Source organism: Meleagris gallopavo, chromosome 3, assembly GCF_905368555.1.
Source record: "Meleagris gallopavo chromosome 3, MGAL_WU_HG_1.1, whole genome shotgun sequence".
Taxonomy (NCBI): Eukaryota; Metazoa; Chordata; class Aves; order Galliformes; family Phasianidae; genus Meleagris; species Meleagris gallopavo.
Genome location: NC_139406.1, coordinates 68,155,269 through 68,174,006, shown reverse-complemented (window position 1 = coordinate 68,174,006; position 18,738 = coordinate 68,155,269). Strand labels below are relative to the sequence as shown.

At 40.9% G+C, this 18,738-nt stretch overlaps 1 protein-coding gene across 1 annotated transcript; it reads right to left on the bottom strand.

Moving 5' to 3' along the window:
* Positions 1-1,403: 1,403 nt before the first annotated feature.
* LOC100539753 (carbonic anhydrase 2) lies at positions 1,404-17,070 on the bottom strand. Its single transcript, XM_010709086.4, has 7 exons — positions 16,910-17,070; positions 16,362-16,559; positions 6,002-6,120; positions 4,502-4,594; positions 3,699-3,761; positions 2,705-2,860; positions 1,404-1,674 (listed from the first exon to the last, which is right to left on the bottom strand). The coding sequence occupies exons 1-7, from the start codon at positions 16,941-16,943 to the stop codon at positions 1,555-1,557; spliced, it is 783 nt and encodes a 260-aa protein (XP_010707388.2). The 5' UTR covers positions 16,944-17,070; the 3' UTR covers positions 1,404-1,554.
* Positions 17,071-18,738: the final 1,668 nt, after the last annotated feature.

Genomic DNA, 18,738 nt, shown 5'->3' with positions numbered 1-18,738 from the left:
ATCTCACTTCAAGATCCCAGGTGTTTCAGGATCTAGACTACCCAGCTGACATTTTATAAGTTACAGTGATTCCTGATGCAGTAGAAAGCTCATCAACGCATTGTCCTAAAACCTAGTAAGAGAATTCAAACAGATGAGAAATTTGAAAATGGCTTTCCTCCCAGCACAGAGGAGCCTGGGAAGGAGAGACCCCTTACAGTATTGCTTGGATCCTGTGTGTAGAACAGATTTATATTTAAGTATCTATTACAAATGTGTTCACAACAAACAAGAAATCAGACAAAGAAATCAGACAGTAGTGTTACTGGAATCTATTCTCTGCTCTGCAAGTTTTCTGTTGAAAACTTCTATTGAAATTATTCATATGATATGGTGCAGTGAGGCTAAATATCAAACTCTGGAGACACAGTCTTAAAAGGATTTGTTCTTGTCGGAGAAACAGATTGCATAAATGTTCTGCATAAAGATAAGGCACTTTGTTTTGGGGCTGTCACATAAGGGCAACGTTCATGCAACCAGTTTGGGAGAAGCTTGTTCAACAGGATGAATGTTGTTCAGAATTCTTGCAAGGGGATCTTTTATTATGCAATTAACTTCAATGACAATTTGCAAGGATTGCTCACAACTAATTCTTCCTTCTGCTGTCTAGCAGAGAGCTACTTAGGAAATTTTCTTCTAATACATTGTATCATTTTGCATTAATCTCCAGTGTCATTGAAACTCAATCTTTATATACTAAATGTTTATTAATAATGTTTAGTATGCAATGATGTGAACAGATTAGTGACTTTTTCCCTGAATTAAACAACTTGGAAGCAAAAATATAAGTATAGATTTATTAGAGAAGTTATCTAAAATACAATTTTATTTCCCCCTTAAATTAGAGCATATATTATTTCAGTGAAAAGATATTTTGTACTCTATGGTAACAATTTTAAAAGATAACACTTAATTTAGGACATTTTTAATTAAAAAAATCCAACACACTACCATGAAGACATAATGAAGGTTGTTGACAGCATGGGTAAAAATGTAAAATGGTCTTCAAAATATTTACATGTCAGTTTCTTAATATCTAAGTCTAATTCTCAGTATTCATTTTACTTTTCCTTCTCAATATACTTTTTTTCCTATACTATACCTATATTTTGTATTCCTGTGCTTTTGACAAAGCTTCAAGTTACCATTAGTTATATGTACTATCACACCAGTGGATGAGGTTTCTTAGAATGGCTTGTTTTGCTATCACCATATGCTCTCCCAAACAGCCAATATATTGTTTGTTATATCAAAATGTCAGTCGCAGCAAGTCATCAAAATGCACACAGCCCCCCCCCCTCAGGCTTCCCCTCAGCTCCACACATTAAGAACCCCTTCCTGTTTGGCCAAGAGCCTTTCACATTTCATTAGCTGGCATTTCAGATGCAGAGCGAAATAAAGAATGAATATGGGAGACAAGATGTTGCCAGGGCACACATGGCAAAGGTTTGATTTGTGCTTAGCAAAAAGGGTTCCTCACAAACACAGCAGTTTCTAACACACTCATCGCTGAGGTTACTGGAAGGAAGCTCTGACTTCCCTGCTCTTCAGAGGCTGGCATGGGCGCCAGTTGTCCACCATGCGGCACACTGGCTCATTCTCAGCACTGAAGCAAAGGCCACGGAGTTTGCACATCTGTGGGAAAAGGCACAACCATCCTCAAATGCATACTCATTGCAACAGGACTATCTGAATTACACATCATCACCCCAAACCACAAGGCGCAACTAAACCTTTCACCAACACTAATGATCTAGAGAGATATGTATGTATGGTTCTAGCATGGGCATCATACATAAAAGGGATTTAAGAGTTTGAAGGGTAAACTAAAGCCCTTCAGGACTAGTTTAGATTTATAGGCTCAAGATTTATTTATATCTTCTGAGCACGCAGTTGCAAACTTCAAGATAAAATTTTGCCTCCTTGTAATTTCATAAATGGATGGTGCAGAAACCTTGGGCCAGGACTGATTTAGTCTGAATGAACTCCTTCCCACTAGGAAGGTTCCATCCTCCTCAAGCTGCCCAACAGAAAATGGGACTCTTCTTAGACAAATGACTTCTGGAATCTGCAAGTTTTGTCTCTTCCAAACAAGGCAGTTAGGATTGTTACAGTTATGCATGGGATTTCCCAGTCTGTTCTGTGATGAACAGTCCTTGTAATGCAAGTTCTGCATATCCTGGAAATGCTCTAAGATCTCAAAAATAAACAAATCAGCCATAGATATACAGTACACTACTGCAGATGCAGAATGAATGCTCTTCTGATATGTGATAAACCTGCTATTTTCAGGGCAAGTACACACAGATAGGTGACTTGTGCATGTGCAGCAAACGTGTTGATGCTCACAGTACATGCTAGCATTTTTCTATGCATGCAAGTAATTTTCTCACGCATTCTACTTTTTTTTTTTTTTTTTTTAAACAACACAGCAGCTCCAACTTGATTAAATTTTTAAAACTCTTCACACTGCTTGGACTTCATCCAAATGGAGGACAATCTTTTATTTTACATCAACCTCCACTTCCACATGAAGAAGCAGAGCTTGCCAGAAAAAGGCAACCACTTCAGATTCATATTTCTGTGCGACATTAGCCGTTTCAAGGATCACTTGGAAGACTGAATCAAAGCAATCAATACAATTGGCACTATCCCAGAGAGCTACCTGCTCAGAGCTGACAGTGATGGGTTCCTTCAGAACGTGCCAGATCACACATTCATGCAGTGGTGGTGTGGTCAGGGAGCCAGGGTACGTCCAATAGTCTCTGCATGCAGGCAGCAGCCCAGTAGGGTCAAAGTTTGTGAATGAAGCTTGTTTTCCCTGCAATAAACAAAGTAGGCAGACTATTGTCAAGGAAGTGACAACATACAACCACTGGGCTTGTCATACTGAAGTCTTCTACAGAAGCTCTATATTTGGAGGAAGGGAGAAACTGAGTTGGGCATATAGGGCTAGTACCTCTTATGGTACAGGCATTATATACATTCAGCACTATATTCCTTATTTGTTAGGACAATCAAGATGTTTCAGCATTTCAAATATTGAATTTATGGACTTTTCCTTTACAGATATGACTTGATCTTGCCTGAAGGAACAGTGAGATTTCAGATGCAGTGCACACTGGGAATACAGAAACTGAGAGACCTGTTGTCCAATGAAGTAAATGGCAACATCCATTTATGTCAAATGGAGACCGATGACAAAGCTGACAGGGAAGTCTCATTCTTTACCTTTTCCATCCACGGATCTTGTTGGCATAGGACTTTACCCACTATGATGATACTTAATTACTAAATAAATATCTCTAGTTTTCAATTATTCAGCATATTAATATTCCATATATGATTTATACAGTATTTAAAATACAGAAGGCTAACTTTTTCCCCAGTTTTTATCCTGATCAAATGTCTTATCTGGAAGATGATTCTTAGCTTACAGGTTTCAATGCAGCTGAAAGACAAATAGATGTAGTTACAGATACAAATTACCTGCCCTCTCACCTAACTTACTTTGAACATCCTTGGCTTTAATGATTACAGAAGCATTTGTGCTGATGGTATGGTTTTACTCTCATACACAGAGTGGACATGAAAGAAGTAAAGAGTCTACTTTCTAGACCAAACGGTTTTGTCTGGTGGCATTCAACACAGAATATTACCTTGGTTTGAATGGAGTTCAGAGCATCAACAACTTTCTGTATTTCAGGTTTGGCATTCCCTACCTGTAACACAAACAGCATGAAAAGAACTTAACAGAGCAGTTTCGTGACACTGTAGTTTTCTGTTAGAATTCTCAAGGACATTTTGTAGCACATTTTCATAGCACCAGTTCATTACATAACAAGAATATTAAGCAGAAATGACTGCAATTGTCTCTCTAAAAAATCAAGCCAGTTGACAGCTGAGGACACTGGTCAAAATAAAATTGTTATTTCAATTTACAGCATGTGGATTTATTTTTGAATTTGAGCTGCTATTTTTTCATAGAAGCCACCCTCCTAATAGAAGGCTGGGACAGAGTACACACAGTTGGGATACAATCACCTTCTTCAAGAGCTGTGAAGACAACTTGGCTGATATGAAATGCTCTGGACATTTAACAATAGGAGGGAAATTAAAATGGTTGTTAATTAGACTGGTCTTACTATAGATTCATATATATACGACTTGGTCAGTAATGCGGATCATTTCACTGTCCAAGTCACAGCGGTGCCACTATGATGGAGGCAAGCATGCTGCTGTAGGGTCATCACAGTGACAAATGACAGCCATACTCTACTGTAGGTGTACAGTTTTTGTACATACAGAAAATAAAGAACCTGAAGCATCATCTGATTTGTTCTGGGCTTATGGGGTATAAAATAACACTGCTTCATTCTGTGTTTTGGACTCCTGATTCCACATAGAGGAACATAGTGAACATACTATACTAACACAAATAATATAAAGAAGTTTAACTAACCTTCATGAAGATGCCTACCACAGCCAAACCATCAGGATGCTTCACAGCTTCAGCAAATTTGCCATATTTTACATTCCAGTGAACAATATGAAGCTAGGAACAAGAAAACATTGAGTACTGTGAAAATTATATTCCATCTATAATACTTTACAAATGAGGATATGGGGAAGTAATTTATTAAACATTAAGAGCAGATGGTGTTTTACTACTGAGATTTAAAACTTTTGTGTACAGTTAAGAATTTGTTACATAATTCATTAACTTTGAAGTTTCGTTTATGCAAAGAGATTTCTGTCATGCATTTTATTTTGCTTCTGACTCTTGCTCCCAGATGAGTTTTAAATGCAAACTGGGCTGCATCTTCCTGCTTTTAGTCTGGTAAAACTCCTCTTATCTTTACAATGAGTTTTTCCTACACACAGCCCACAGGATTTTGACACAGTACTTCTAATATAGCCAGGTATTCATGAGTTTTTATCAACACAAATACATGGTCCTACAGCGTAACGGCAGAGAAGACATTAAATACAGTTCTGACCTCCACTCTAAACAAAAACAGAAAACAACAACAACAAAAACCCAGAAAAAAACCACCAATGAAGCCCTTTCATGGAAAGCCTTTGAAAAAGATGTCACAGGAGTATTGAGGCCACTTCAGCAAAGATGCTCCTTTCTTTTTTATTTCAATGTTATTTAGTTCATATGGCTGTTTCCCAATATCTGCAACTCAAGTTGAACAAGTAATTATGGTATTGTGAACAGATGTGAGGCAATGGCAGGATTTTTTCTGGATGTGCCTAAAGTGAATCCTACCTCATGAAAAAGCATCAAAGCTGATAAATTTGTGGGGCCATTCAAACTGCAGTCACATTCAGTCAATACGTGCATTTATGGAAGGGTTAAAAAGGTATTTCACAGCAGTCATTTCTAATCTCTGTATTATTTTTAGAGACCTTACTGCTCTCTTCAAATACCTGAAAGGTGATTGCAGTGAGAGCGGGGTTGGTCTCTTCTCATTGGTGACAGGTGGGTTACAGGGCAAGGGGAAATGGCCTCAAGTTGCGCCAGGGTAAGTTTAGGTTGGATATCAGGAAAAACTTCTTTAAAGAAATGGTGGTTAAGCACTGGAATAGGCTCCCCAGGGAGGTGGTTGAATCAACATCCCTGGATGCATTTAAAAATCATTTGGATGTGGTGCTCAGGGACATGATTCAGCGGAGGGTTGTTAGAGTCAGGGTAGTATGGTAAGGTTGTGGTTGGACTAGATGATTTTTAAGGTCTTTTCCAACCTGAGCAAGTCTATGATTCTATGATTTGCAAAGAGCTGATCCTAATGTGACACTGCACCAAAATCTTCTATGGTGGTCCACACAGTCTCTTGCCCTGTGAAGGTCTGTAGAGCTATTGCTATCACAGCGGAAGGTGGGAAGAAAAAAAAAAAAAAAAAAAATCAAAACACTCATTAGACACTCAAGACTGGAAAGGCAAAGCACATCCTACCTCAGCATCATACTTCACGCCATCCACAGTGTGCTCAGAGCCCTGGCCCTCACAGGATCCCCAGTGAATGTGAAATTGCACCAACCTGTAGACTCCATCCAGTGCTCCTCCTTGCAGCACTGCAAAGCAAAGAACTTCCATTAGCACCTCCCGGAACATTTGCTATCAAGTCTCACTTCAGACTGGAATATCCACTCAAGTCTCCCAAGTGAATTAATTTATTGCTCTGCATGCTGTCATGCTACTCCAGATAGTCTTCAATGGTACGCTGCTGCAAAAAGCCAAAGTCAATAACAAACATATAAAACCATAAGTGAATTTACAGTGAGTGTCATCAGCAATTAAGCATGCTATTATTACAGGTGACGAGGGAAGAGTTAAGGATGTAACTTTTCTGTCACCAAGTAAATAAAGTCCGAGAAAAAGACTAGCCCTGCATAAGGTTACTCTGAGAAAGTACAGCTGAAGACCAAATCATATTTAACTTAGTATCATACTCTATCTCCTCATTTTGGGCAGTTTATCCATTAAGGCAAATCCTGTGGTGAATTTGATCAAGTGAAACACTTTTGACTCCAAATTAAACCCAAACACTTGGCTGTAGGCAGATGCTAGGTAAAGTGCTGGGCACAGTACAAGGCATTGCAAAGATCCAGCTCTGCCTATCCCATTTTTTTCTCCTCAGTAATGAGTATAAGAGAATGGTGATGAGAACAGCAATGCTGCAGAAGCCTTTTTTTTTTTTTTTTTTTTTTTAAGTTTGGTTTGGACATGAGGCATTAACTTATGCTTCCCACTATCTGACATTATCCCTGTGATGTGATTGACATAAGAGGAGAGCCCAGTCACACATTCAATTACACAGGAGCAAGCTTCCCTACTCTGCTTGTTAGCTTTAACTTTGTACTTATTCTATGACCAATCACCATTACAATATGCAGGGTCAAGCACCATTACTGCCAAATGCTGAAGGCACAGACAGTATCTCCTCCAGTGCAGCATAAAGCATGGAACAATAGCAAACAGTTCTGTTCAGTGGAACTATATATCTAAGTTATTAAGGCAAGGTTTTACACAGGTTTGTGTTTTTTCTAAGTGTCTCAAATTCATCCATATTAAATCCTTGAGGTGCTAATATTTAAAAATCAGAAATATTTTTAAAATATCATTTGAAATGCTATAATTTTACAGATCTATTTCTATATATAGGTGCATAATATATATATAAAGTGACAGAAGAGTGTTGACATGAGGTGTTAGATGTATGTGTGCTCTGTGCACGTGCCACAAACAAAATGATTCTGTGGAGCGAAGAAGATGCTTGCCTCTTGGTCCGCAATAAGTCTAGAAATGGAACTATCACACGTGCAGGTTTGAAAATATAAACCAAACGCAGAGTGGAAAAAGTCACTGTTCAGATTTCTTCCGATTATACAAAAGCATGGACAAACATAGCTATGGATACTTGGAAATGGAGGAACTCAAAGAGGTGAGCATTTGACTAAACAACTAGAATACATGAAATTTAGACGTAAGATGTATGAAACACATTAGTTTCCACTTGTGTGCATTACACATGCAGAATTTGGTTCAGTGGACAAACTTAGCGTTTGCCCAAAGCTCCTTCTCTGGCAAATAATTTTAGAAGTCTGCCAACACATATTTCTGTTTGAAAAATGTGAATATATGTTCCACTATAGTCTTACAAATTTCACCGTACATAGCCAACAGAGCAAGACTTACCCTGCCTATTGCCAAACTGTGTGATAAGAAGAGGAATGGCTGTTTGAAGTAATTAGATAGGCACATATTTTATTCTACTCCTGTATTTCTACACGTTCTAACTGCCAAGGAGCACAACTGTTTCAAGCACAGTACTACAAATTGGAATGAGTTTTTTTCAGAATGGTTATTTCAAATGTGTGCTAGCTCCATTTTAAAATGTAATTAGGTGCTACATCTTTACAGATGCAAAATCATTTAACCCACACAATAACATGTTTCATTTAAAAACAATGCCATGGAGTTTCAGTTCCTTTGGCTAGTGGACTTGCTGCTTGTTGCAGATACAAATGGACCATGGTCTCACCATTCCCGAACTTCAGAAGCACTAGCATAGCACAGTTTAATCTGCCATTATTAATCAATGGAAAGCATGCTGAAGAGCAGAACCATGCAATATTCTCAAACCCATTTGCGGTGTTATTTCTACACAAAGTTTGCTATAGCTTCATAAAACTCAAAAGATGCACAAAATCTCTTTGCAGTTTTTGCTTACTTTTCTCACTTTGTGGTTCTCAAATCCAGCACTAGCTTATTTTGTCTCACAGCAGAGCATTCAAAGAAAGCAATAATTAGATTAGTGTGAATGAATACAAATTCAACAGTCTTAGTTACACAACAGGCCTTCTTGTTCTAGCCTCCATTAAGCAGTTACTATTTTTCCTTGATATTTTCCAGCCTTTCCAAAGAAGTAAAATTTAAAACACAAATGTGGAGATATTGTAACTTCTTTTCTTCAGTACAAGTGTTTGTTTTGTTTGTTTGTTTTAAACCATGAGTACAGCTTTTGTAAAGCAAAAACTCCTGGAGCATCAGAGCAATATTTCCACTAGGAACTTCCCTACCCCTGTCCATGTGACACAAACATCAGTTCAAGCCCCACTGAAAACAGAAGTCCAGCTCTTCTCTTTTTTTGAGGGATGGGAAAATTCTGATCCATATTTGAGCACCTCAGCATTAGCTCTCTTACTTTTGAGTTCAGTATTACTCTAACCCAGGAAATACAGATGTAGCTCTGTCCCCTTTCGTTACATAGCATAGCTTCAGATGCAGAGTGAAAATAGCACTGGGCAGCTTGGAAAACACATTATTTTCTCACAGATTCTTCACTCTCTATCTACATCAATAAACCGGCCTCCATAGGTATGTAACAATCCAAGAGGTAACAGCTTGGAAATGCAGATTTTCTTCTATTTGACAGTTATTTGAAATATTGCAGTGAGACAGATTTGGAGCCATTTTGCTTAGATTAAGAAACAGTAACTGTTCACAACCTTCTACCACTTACTGAAAAAGTTACACTACTAACATCCAGCAATTATATTGCACTGCTGTTACATGACCTCATAACATTTTCTAAATTAGGTGAAAATGAGTACTAGCAGAGCTAATTCAGAAAGCTAAATAAACACACAAACGGTTCTATTAATGTCTATGGGATTTCTGGGATAAAGAAGGTGAACTATCTTTGTCTTTAGTATGTGCTCATGGGATATTTGGAAATGCACAGAAACCCAGGACAGCTGCTCATTCAGGCCATGCAACCTCACTGCTGTTTCCAAAAGCAGTCACTGGGCAGTTACTTTTCCCATGCAGAACAGGACAGCTTTACAGGAAGTTCTGTGAACTACTTCGTATTTTTCTTCAGGAAGTGGCAGCAGCCACTAAGTTAGCTAAGTTAGGCAGGAATAGCATGCAACTACCGTAGCTCCCTGCATAAGGATGTAACAGGGCAGGAGACTAATAAATCTCACTGCAGCAATAAACTTGTCAAAGAAGTAATCAAAATGGCTGAACTATAAGATTGCTTCCTGAGACAGAATGAATTTCTTCCTGTTATACAGATCAGTGTGATAAGAAAACACTACTCTAAAGTTCATGATTCTGAGACAAAGCTGAATGAGAAAATGCCCTTTGAATGGAAATCATTGACAGCAAAATTCTTTCCAGGAGATGAAACAATGGGCCTACTGCAGCACAATGGATGTCAAGAGCTCAAAATAGAAAAGGTAGTTCTAACTGAGATACTGCCAAACTAAAACGTAGCAACAGAACAGTTCAGCATATAGCTTTGAGCACAGCTCAAAGCACAGATTGCTTTGGCATAAAAAAAAAAAAAACCATGATTTTCTATCTGCCTCCAGTAGACATGTGCATGCATATAGCATTATAGATATGTGCACATAATAATGTATTATACTGTGCATATATTTATAATGTTACTGTTTTATAGGCATTTGTGTATACACAGATATCTATATGCTAGAAAACAGGCCCAGCAGAGATAAAGCAGAAAAACATCTCAAGCACCATGTACTATTAATGGCATAAAAAGGCTCTTATGAGTATGCTCAGGGATTAGCCTTGTGTTCTTATGCAAGGATGGACTTCCCCATCTGACAGTCTGAAGGGTTCAGTTGAGGTGAGCTGTCACTTCTGTGAAACGTGGAGTATAGAATATTACATTTTGTGAGATGTTTCCTTCTTTACGTTATCTCTTTCAAACATTCCTCCTAAGACACTATATCATGACAAGGAGGAGAGTAAGACAGGATGCAAGCATGTGATGTCGAGATCACACTTGCAGAAAACATCTGTAATGAGCTTCACCAGAAGAACCTACGTAATTGGTATCTCATAAGAAAAAAAAGCCCCGCTGTGACCTTGCAAGGGGGCTAGCCTGATAAGGTAGCAAGGATGTTCTGGAGAGATAGGCCAGAATTAAACAAGTGCCAAACTGTACCACGTCTGCATACGTGTGTATCAGCAGCTGCTCAGTGATTTCAATTCAGCCCTGCTGAACTACTTGGCACAGACTGGGCAGCAGCCAGACAAGGCTTTGACCTGCTTAACCATCCTAAGTCATTCAGGTTCACGTCTTTCCTTGTCAGCCTTCAGGTCATTTGTCTGTGTGATTCCAACAAACATCTAAGTAGGAATGCTCGTATGCATGTAAATGTTAGTGTGTATATACCTGTATAGAAGGAAACATCCACTAGCCACTGAGAGTAAATTAAGGGGAAGTGGTAAGAGAAGTGGCTATTTAAAAGAACAAAATACACTTTAAACTATTTATAGATGTAGCTTGGGAGTATTAAACACTTGAAAATTTGGCATTATGTTATGGACAATTTGTTCACGTGATATATTGTCCCTAGTACAAGAAGGGCACTATTTATTTCACACAGTGAAACCCACTGCTCTGAGGATTAGAATAATTTTTTTTTTTTTTTAATGTATCATTAGGCACAATAGGGAATCCCTGATCAGCATTCAGTCTTCACCTTTCAACCCAAATAATTTGACAATGACGTCCAGAGCACTGAGTAGGAAGCATTAAGATTCTCTTAAGAGTAACAATTGGCTTCATTTCTGACAGTTCTAACTATAACGCTAACCTCAGAGATTGCTTACAGAACTGGAAATTATGCATTGGACATGGCGCTCATACAACTGAGATATAAGGAAGGTGGGCAAAGTGAAGGAAGGTGTGAGTGTGGCCTCTAGGCACTCAACACTCAGCACCCTTTCACTTATGAAGGTAAGTGAACAAATTGGTTGGGAAGAATAGTCAAGGTGAAATCTAGCACTATGAAAAATTTCTTTTTAAGATGTAATGCAGCCAAGTGGCTCTTAACTCAGCTGGTAACAGTTACCTAGAGTTTCTCTTGGTTTTGTATTAAAATACGGCTCTAGAGAGAGAATCTGGAAGAGCAGAAGGAACTCAGCAGGATTCTTACATGCACAAGCCATGACAAGTTTCTGCCTAGAAGTTGCACATGTAAATAAAAAAACAGAAAGAGATAAATGAAGTAAGCTAGTTAAAATCAGGAAGGGCACTTTTGAGCTCTGTAAAGAAATGAAGGCCTAAATTAAGCAGAACTGATCTCAAGCCCTATCATTTTCCTTCCTATTTCCTTGAAGCTCAAACTACCTTCTTGCTTAGACTTTGCAGCTTCTACTGATACCAGTTGAACAGCAAAGTTACTCAGTGATCACACACACTCTGGGACCTCTGACTTTCTGGTCAGGCAGCACACAAAAATACTTGTGACATATAAGCAGGTGTCTGAACACAGTCCCCTTCAGCCATAAGTAATCAGTTCCTTGATTTACAATAAGATGGGTTATGACATTGCATAGCCCATACTGTACTGCAGAGCTTTAAGCTGTGACTGTATACCAATAACCTCCAACATTATTCTGGTGTAGCTAATGTTACATGCACAGAGCTGGGAAGCCTAAAAATAAATGCCTGGCAGTGACTTTGCGTAAAAGCTTTGCCTTAAAGACAGCAGATCTGCACATTTCTTCCTCAGTTTACCTGCTGGGATGGAAGTCTAGGAAAAGAGAACAGCACAACTTCCAGTGTAATCCATTGCCAACCACACACTGCTAATGAAACAACTGTTGCAACTGTTGTCAACAAATGCAACAAAATAGATCGGTCTGCTTACAGAGTCAGAATTCAAGACATTTGAAGGATCATCATTAATATTGCCCATCACAGAATTGAGTAATCAGTTATGACTGCTGAAAGTCTCCCAAGAAATGTTAGTCCCACAGTCAATAAAATATTTTCATTTCCCAGGTCTCAGCATAATTGCAAAGTTCCATTCCAATTTCTATAAAAACGTCAGATTTACTTGAGAGCCCATGTTGGACTTCCGTATCTCCAGCAAAGCAGCAAGGAAAGAAGAGGAAATGAGACTCATTCACATGCAGAAGTGACTAGTAAACTTAGTAAAGTCTTTAGAGGTTTACACCAGAGTTACTATTCACTTCTGACAGGTTTTACAGCTAAAATATCTTTATTTGTTATGAAATAATTAATAGCTGACTTTGACAAACACGTGATCAGAGAACACAGAATACAGTGCTCGCTGCTACGAGCACTTCCCATTTGAATGTCAAGTTGTAGGTCAACTCCAAAAAGTTCTCCACAGAACATAAAGTGAAAATAAAATGTATATTACAAAATTGTCTTTCATGCTTTTTAGGCTTAGTTGAGCACAGTCACTTCCTGTGGCTTTAGAGCTTTGAGAAGTAGACAGTTGCTTCCATCTTTTGAAGTGTATGACAATACACATTTCCTTATGACAGACTACAACATGATTATGTAGGTACCCTGAATGAGCTACAAAGCTCTCAGTTGCTATAAAACTCCCAGAATAAGGTGCACTATAATAGGTCAGGGGTTATCAGCACCAATGGCTTGACACGTGTCCCAATAGACAACAGAGAATAAACCTAAAACTGTATTTCTATTCCTGGTGACATTTCTACCATATAGAGGTTTTGCTTTTACTTTAGGTTATAAAAATTTAAATACAAATACTTGCACTTTCACACTTGCTACAAGACAGTGGACATAAGAATTCAAAAATCTAGAACAGAAGAAGAGAAACTAAGGAACAACTGAAGGCAGAAGTTCATCATTTGTTTTCTATGTTTGAGAAAACATTCCAAAAAAGGGAAAGAAAACAAGATAGAAGACAATAATTTATCTAAGAGAAAGTAATGGAATTTCAGCAAATAAAAACGTTTAGAAAGAGGCAATTCCAAGTTGCCAACTTACATCTGTTCTACCAGCTAGCAATTGTGAAACAGGAAGGGAACAGACTTCAGGAACCAATTGCAGCTTTAGAAGGGGAATACCACAGCTGTCACATAACCCAAGAAATTCTAAGGCTGTGCTACAAGAACTGAAATAGAAGGTTTGTATGTAATTGCTTAGGAATAGGGTTGTTTTGTTTTTTTTAAGCATGCTTAATAACATCTACATTAACAAAAAAGTAGATCAAAGTCAAGAACTGAAGTGATCACAATAATTTTAACATCATTGTAAAGGAAAATTGCATAGGTTATTGGGATGGTTAATTGGAAACTAAACCACATGCTACATCTATAGAGCTTTACCTATTAGTAAAAAGATCTTTTAAAAGGACAGGAAGGAGAAAAAAAACCTTTTCTGAATGGGATATTATCTTAAGAAATGATATTTTTTACCCTTTAAATTCTCAGTTTTTCCACAGATATATAGGCAGGAGCTCCTGTGCACACATGTAATACAACAAACAGACACAAACTTAGATTTGGGGGACAATTCTGCCCATAGCAAGGGGTTGAAGCCAGGTAATTGTCCAACCCAGGCCATTCTGTGAAAATATTGTATATCAAAATTTATTTTACTATTCAGTATCTTCTGAATTGAAAAAAGTAATTGCTTTTAGAAACTTCTATCCAAACATGTTTTAGCTTTCTGACCTATCTTCACTATGTACTTTTTATTACAATAACTAATTCTGCACACCGTAAGAGCAGAAGTCATAAAATATTGGAACCGCTGCCTCATTCACTCTGTGCCTGAAGATTCTTAATGAATGGATCTACATCTTTGTGTGCTATTACTCATGTGTTGAAGATTATTCACAAATAATGATCTTATTGCTTCATTTTACGCCTACTGACACAGATAATTCCTTACTGCAATGGGACAGCTCATGGAAGCAAGCACTACAGCCTGGGAGGAATATTCACAGGATTTTATCCCCATATTTTCTGTAACACATAACAGAACGTCACGTAATCTCTCCTTGTGACTGCTGTCTAACCAGGAATTGGAGAGATCATTATACTGTTAGTCTCAAAATTCAGGAACAGGAGTGAATCAGCACAGACAAGTCAAAGACAGCTTTATTTTCCGCAAAGAAAGTAGGTTACTCAGTTAGCTGCATACAAATGAAACCACCATGGGTGCTGCCAGGTAGATCTTGGGCACTGTAATTTTCAATAGGAAGTGGATATTGAAAGATCTGCCCTCACATGGATTCACAGAGAGCTGTTTAGTGCTTTTTTTCCTGAACACTCATCAGTTTCTGATTCACTGACAGAACCACTGAGAGCATTCCCACTTGCATCTTTTGCCCTCCCACTCTGAGAGCAGTGTCACTGCCTATCTGTCACAAGATCCCCGTCACAGATGTTCTGGTTCTGCACTGACTTCTCAGAAAGAGCATTCTTCCTATAGATGTGTCTTTTTATTATTTTATGTTACTGCCACTTTTCTCTCCCATGTTGTCAGATACAAACTAGTTTTTTCAGTCCTCCCCGACCTACACACGCACAGAGTAACCTCACAGTAGCTGTGTTATGCTCTGAGGACCCGGAGCTGCTTCCTTGGGCTCAGTGAGAGCCGACTCAGACAGATCTGGTGAACGAAAACAGAATCCCTTCCTTGTGCTTTTACTTATGGAACTTATTCCTCCTAACATTGCTGAAACATACACACTTCAACTCTGGCTCCTCAGTGCTTCAGAGGAATAAACACTAAGAACTCAGAAGACTTTTTTCCCTGCTTTTTAATTGTCTTTTAAGCTATACAGATATGAATACAGAAGTTCTGAATAAATTACACATAGGTTTATATGTACCTATGCAGATGTGAACCACTTAGCTGACCCGCTAACATTATTCAGTATAAAGATCACAACTGAAATATAAATTCTCAGTGCAGTGCTGTCTGACATACCTTTGTATAATACTATCTACATATATATATATATATATATACACACACACATACCACCACATTTTTTGGTAGGCATGATTTGTTTGTTTCCAGCACCATTCCTTAAGAGACACTGTGCTAAGGAAGCAATCAGCAAAACAGGGCACTTGCTCACACAAGTTAAATCAGGCAGTGTCTGGAGAAGGCAGTGACTTACAGTGAGGCTGGTTTTGCTCTCTAAATTAAAAATAGAGGCACACTCACTGCAGCAAGGTGATTTCTGCAAACCCAGCCAAGGGAAAAAACTACAACTAAAGACAACCTGCAGAACCCTCCTTGCAGTCGTGCCTTAGATTCCCCATCAGTGGGGCCATTCCTTCCATCAGGGTTACTGTGGGGTTTGCAAGACACAGTGCTGAACCTCACCACACAGCACAGTGAGCTGTGGGACATGGCGGGCCAGCTGCCTGCCTGCAAACTTTGTGGGAATGAGCTGGATATACGTTGTCTGTATCTAGAAACCCTTCAGGCAAGAAACATCAGAGATTTCTGTTTAAGTTACAGAAGAACAAAGAGGTATTTCCTAATCATTCCTCTGTTTCTGTACTAACCTGGGAGCATACTGGCTTCAGAAATATGAAATAATATTTTGGTAACCAAAGAAACTATTTCCAAACTATTTCTGCTCCATGTTGGCAACTGTATTCCGCTGTTATTCTACAGCCCATTTCCTCCAGCGGTGCCTTTTGCCTCCTCATTAACCATTTGTTTGGTAGCTTACGATGAACTACACTTAGAACTGCTCTTATAATCCATCTTTTTTTGTTCTTCTCCTTTCCCATTCAAGCCCATGCCAAATCCTCCCCAGTTAATTGCAAAGGAAGAGTTCACTTCTACAGAGTTTAGAGTAAGGCAGAACAAGCAGCCATAGCGTTCTTCTAAGAGGAGTCCAGTTTTCCAAAATACATGTACTTTTAATAATAAAGAAAGAAATCCTGCAGCTTCAGTAAATGCTTAGCATTAATAGCAGCGTTAGCGACAGCATCACGCACACACGGATGCACTCACCTGACTTGTCAGAGGAGTCGTCGAACTCCACGTTGAAGGAGTGCCCGTTGTTGACGATGGCTTTGGCCGTGCCGGCATCGTAGCTGAAGCTGAGGGGCTTCAGCGCGGGGTCGTAGCGGGCGGCCTTGGTGCTGATGGCGATAGGCGACTGGCGCTCCCCATTGGCGATGGGAAAGTGCTCGTGCCAGTGCGCGGGTCCTGCAAGAGAGCGCGGGGCGGCTCAGGGCTCGGGGGTCAGAGATACCGCTCTGCGGAGCGCGACGTCCCCGCAGCACCTGTACGGTTGAGGGGAAAACCCGTTCGGTGAGCGAGACGGGGACAGTTCCCGAGATGAGAGGAATGCGACCAGGTTCCGCCGGGGCATCCTCTGCCCCATCCCCGTGTGTCGGAACGCAGAGGATGCTCGGCGCGCCGCTCGGGCGCAGGTGGCATCTCAAGGTTACAGCGGCAAAACCGAAGCGCCTGGGAGCTCAGGGAACGGCAGAGCCGCGGCGCTGCTTCCCGGGGCGGCCGACAAGCAAAGGCGTCCCGCTGTGCCCCACACTCACCGTTGTGGCTGTCGTACCCCCAGTGATGGGACATGGTGCGCCCACTCGGCTCCGTCGGCTATCGCAACGCCGTGGCCTCGGCGGGCTCTCAGGGGCTTTTATAGGCTCCCGCGAACTCCATGCCCTTCTCCGCGGCCAGAGGAAGGGGTGGGGAGCGCGGGCGGGGGCGGAGGGAGACTTCGCTCGGGGGCGGAGAGAGAGAGGTCCGCTTATAACCCGCGATTCTCCCGCCGCCGAGCCGCGCCGGGCCCGGCCGGGCACCAAACGGCTCGCAGCGCCCCCGGCAGGGGTGAGAGGCAGCCGTTTCCCGCAACGCATCGCGCCCGCACCGCGCGGGCTCCACGGCCGTGCCGCGCCGCGCCGCGCGGCGCTGCGACCTTGGGCCGGGGCAGCGGCGGCGGAGCGGGGCGCGTGTATGCGAGTGCGTCCGGGGGCGAGCGGGGTGCGCGGGTGGCGTGCTGCTGCTGCGCCCTGCTGGGGGCCGCGGGAACGGCTCCGTGCGCGGGGCACGGCACTGCCGGGCCGGAGGAGTGCGGCGGGCGTGGGATCGTTCCCTGTGGGTGCCGCTTTTGGAAGGGATTAGCAAGGAATTTGGAGGCGCAGATCAAACCGCTTAGCTGAGGGGGGGGGGATGCGTTTAAGAAGGAAGAAGACGTTCCTGGTTCTTACTTCAGAGTGTGTTTTCGCGATCGCTCTCAGAGAAGAAGGCAGGTAGAGCTGTGCTCACGTTCGCTCACCTTGTAGGAAATGCGCGCTTATTGCGAGAGCAGTTGAATCACCACTCCCACGGCTGGACGTGGGAAGGGAACTGAGCAGTACATATTTCAGATGTTTTCATATTGCCCAACACCGGCCCGTTTTACGGGAGCACGGGAAAGCGCAGACCTGAGAGCTTCGTACAAAGCGCTGAGCACAGCAGCCCTGCGCCGAGTCCCGCTGCTGCTGTGCCGCTGGGGCTGCTGTGCCCTCGCTCACTCAATCACACCCAGCGGGACTGCAGGCTGTCCTTTGTGAATGCTCCTCTGTGTCCGCTCTGAGCAATTTATTGTTTTGATACAGGAATGATAATGCTGCGGTATTTTATCCCATTTTCTCATTAAAACAGTTTATCCAAATATGTTTTGGTATTTTGTTGTGATTTAGCCCCGGGGTTTGAACTCTGCTGGCTATTGTGAGACTGGGATAGCACTACCGGAACGATCCCATCATTTACATTCAGCGTTGTAAGCTGTGCGTCATTTGTTTTTATTTGTGAAGAGGGAAAAAAGTCCACTGGTACAATGTGGTTACTGTTGCTAATACCAAAAAGAACCAGCTGGGAAATTCCACATAAAAACTGATGGCATTTCTCCGACTTTTTTGAGTATAGGCAGAAAATATTTAAAGCGTATTCCTGATGAACACAGCGTGTGTTCACTCACATTTGCATGCCTCTATTCAAGAGGATTTAGCAACTGCAAGACGGAAAGGCAAAGCTGTATGCACAGAAGTTATTAAGAAATGTGTGTGATGTGGAATAGCAAATGGAAATGCATGTTATAAATGTACTGGCAATTCCTTGTTTGCTCATTGCAGATCCTTTCTGGCAAGCGTTGGCAATCACCCATAAACACACATAGAAAATCCCATGCAGGTAAGTGTCCTTGAAGAATAAAATAGAAAGTATTCATTTGTGCTGTGGGAAGGAATAAGATTTCTGTATATTTCAGAGAGCTTTCTTCTATTTAATCTTGTTATAAAAAATCATTTCAACCCAATTCCGCTGCTCTCTTTATGTCAGGTCTCCACTGACATCAGAGGCAGCTCCACATAAAGAACAAGGAGAGGAT

Coding starts and splice junctions, on each gene's coding strand:
- LOC100539753 (XM_010709086.4), bottom strand. CDS start 16,943: ATGTCCCATCACTGGGGGTACGACAGCCACAACG. Junction 6,121..16,361: donor CGACTCCTCTGACAAGTCAG/GTGAGTGCATCC, acceptor TTTGCTTTGCAG/TGCTGCAAGGAGGAGCACTG. Junction 1,675..2,704: donor TCACTGTCAGCTCTGAGCAG/GTAGCTCTCTGG, acceptor CTTTTCCCACAG/ATGTGCAAACTCCGTGGCCT.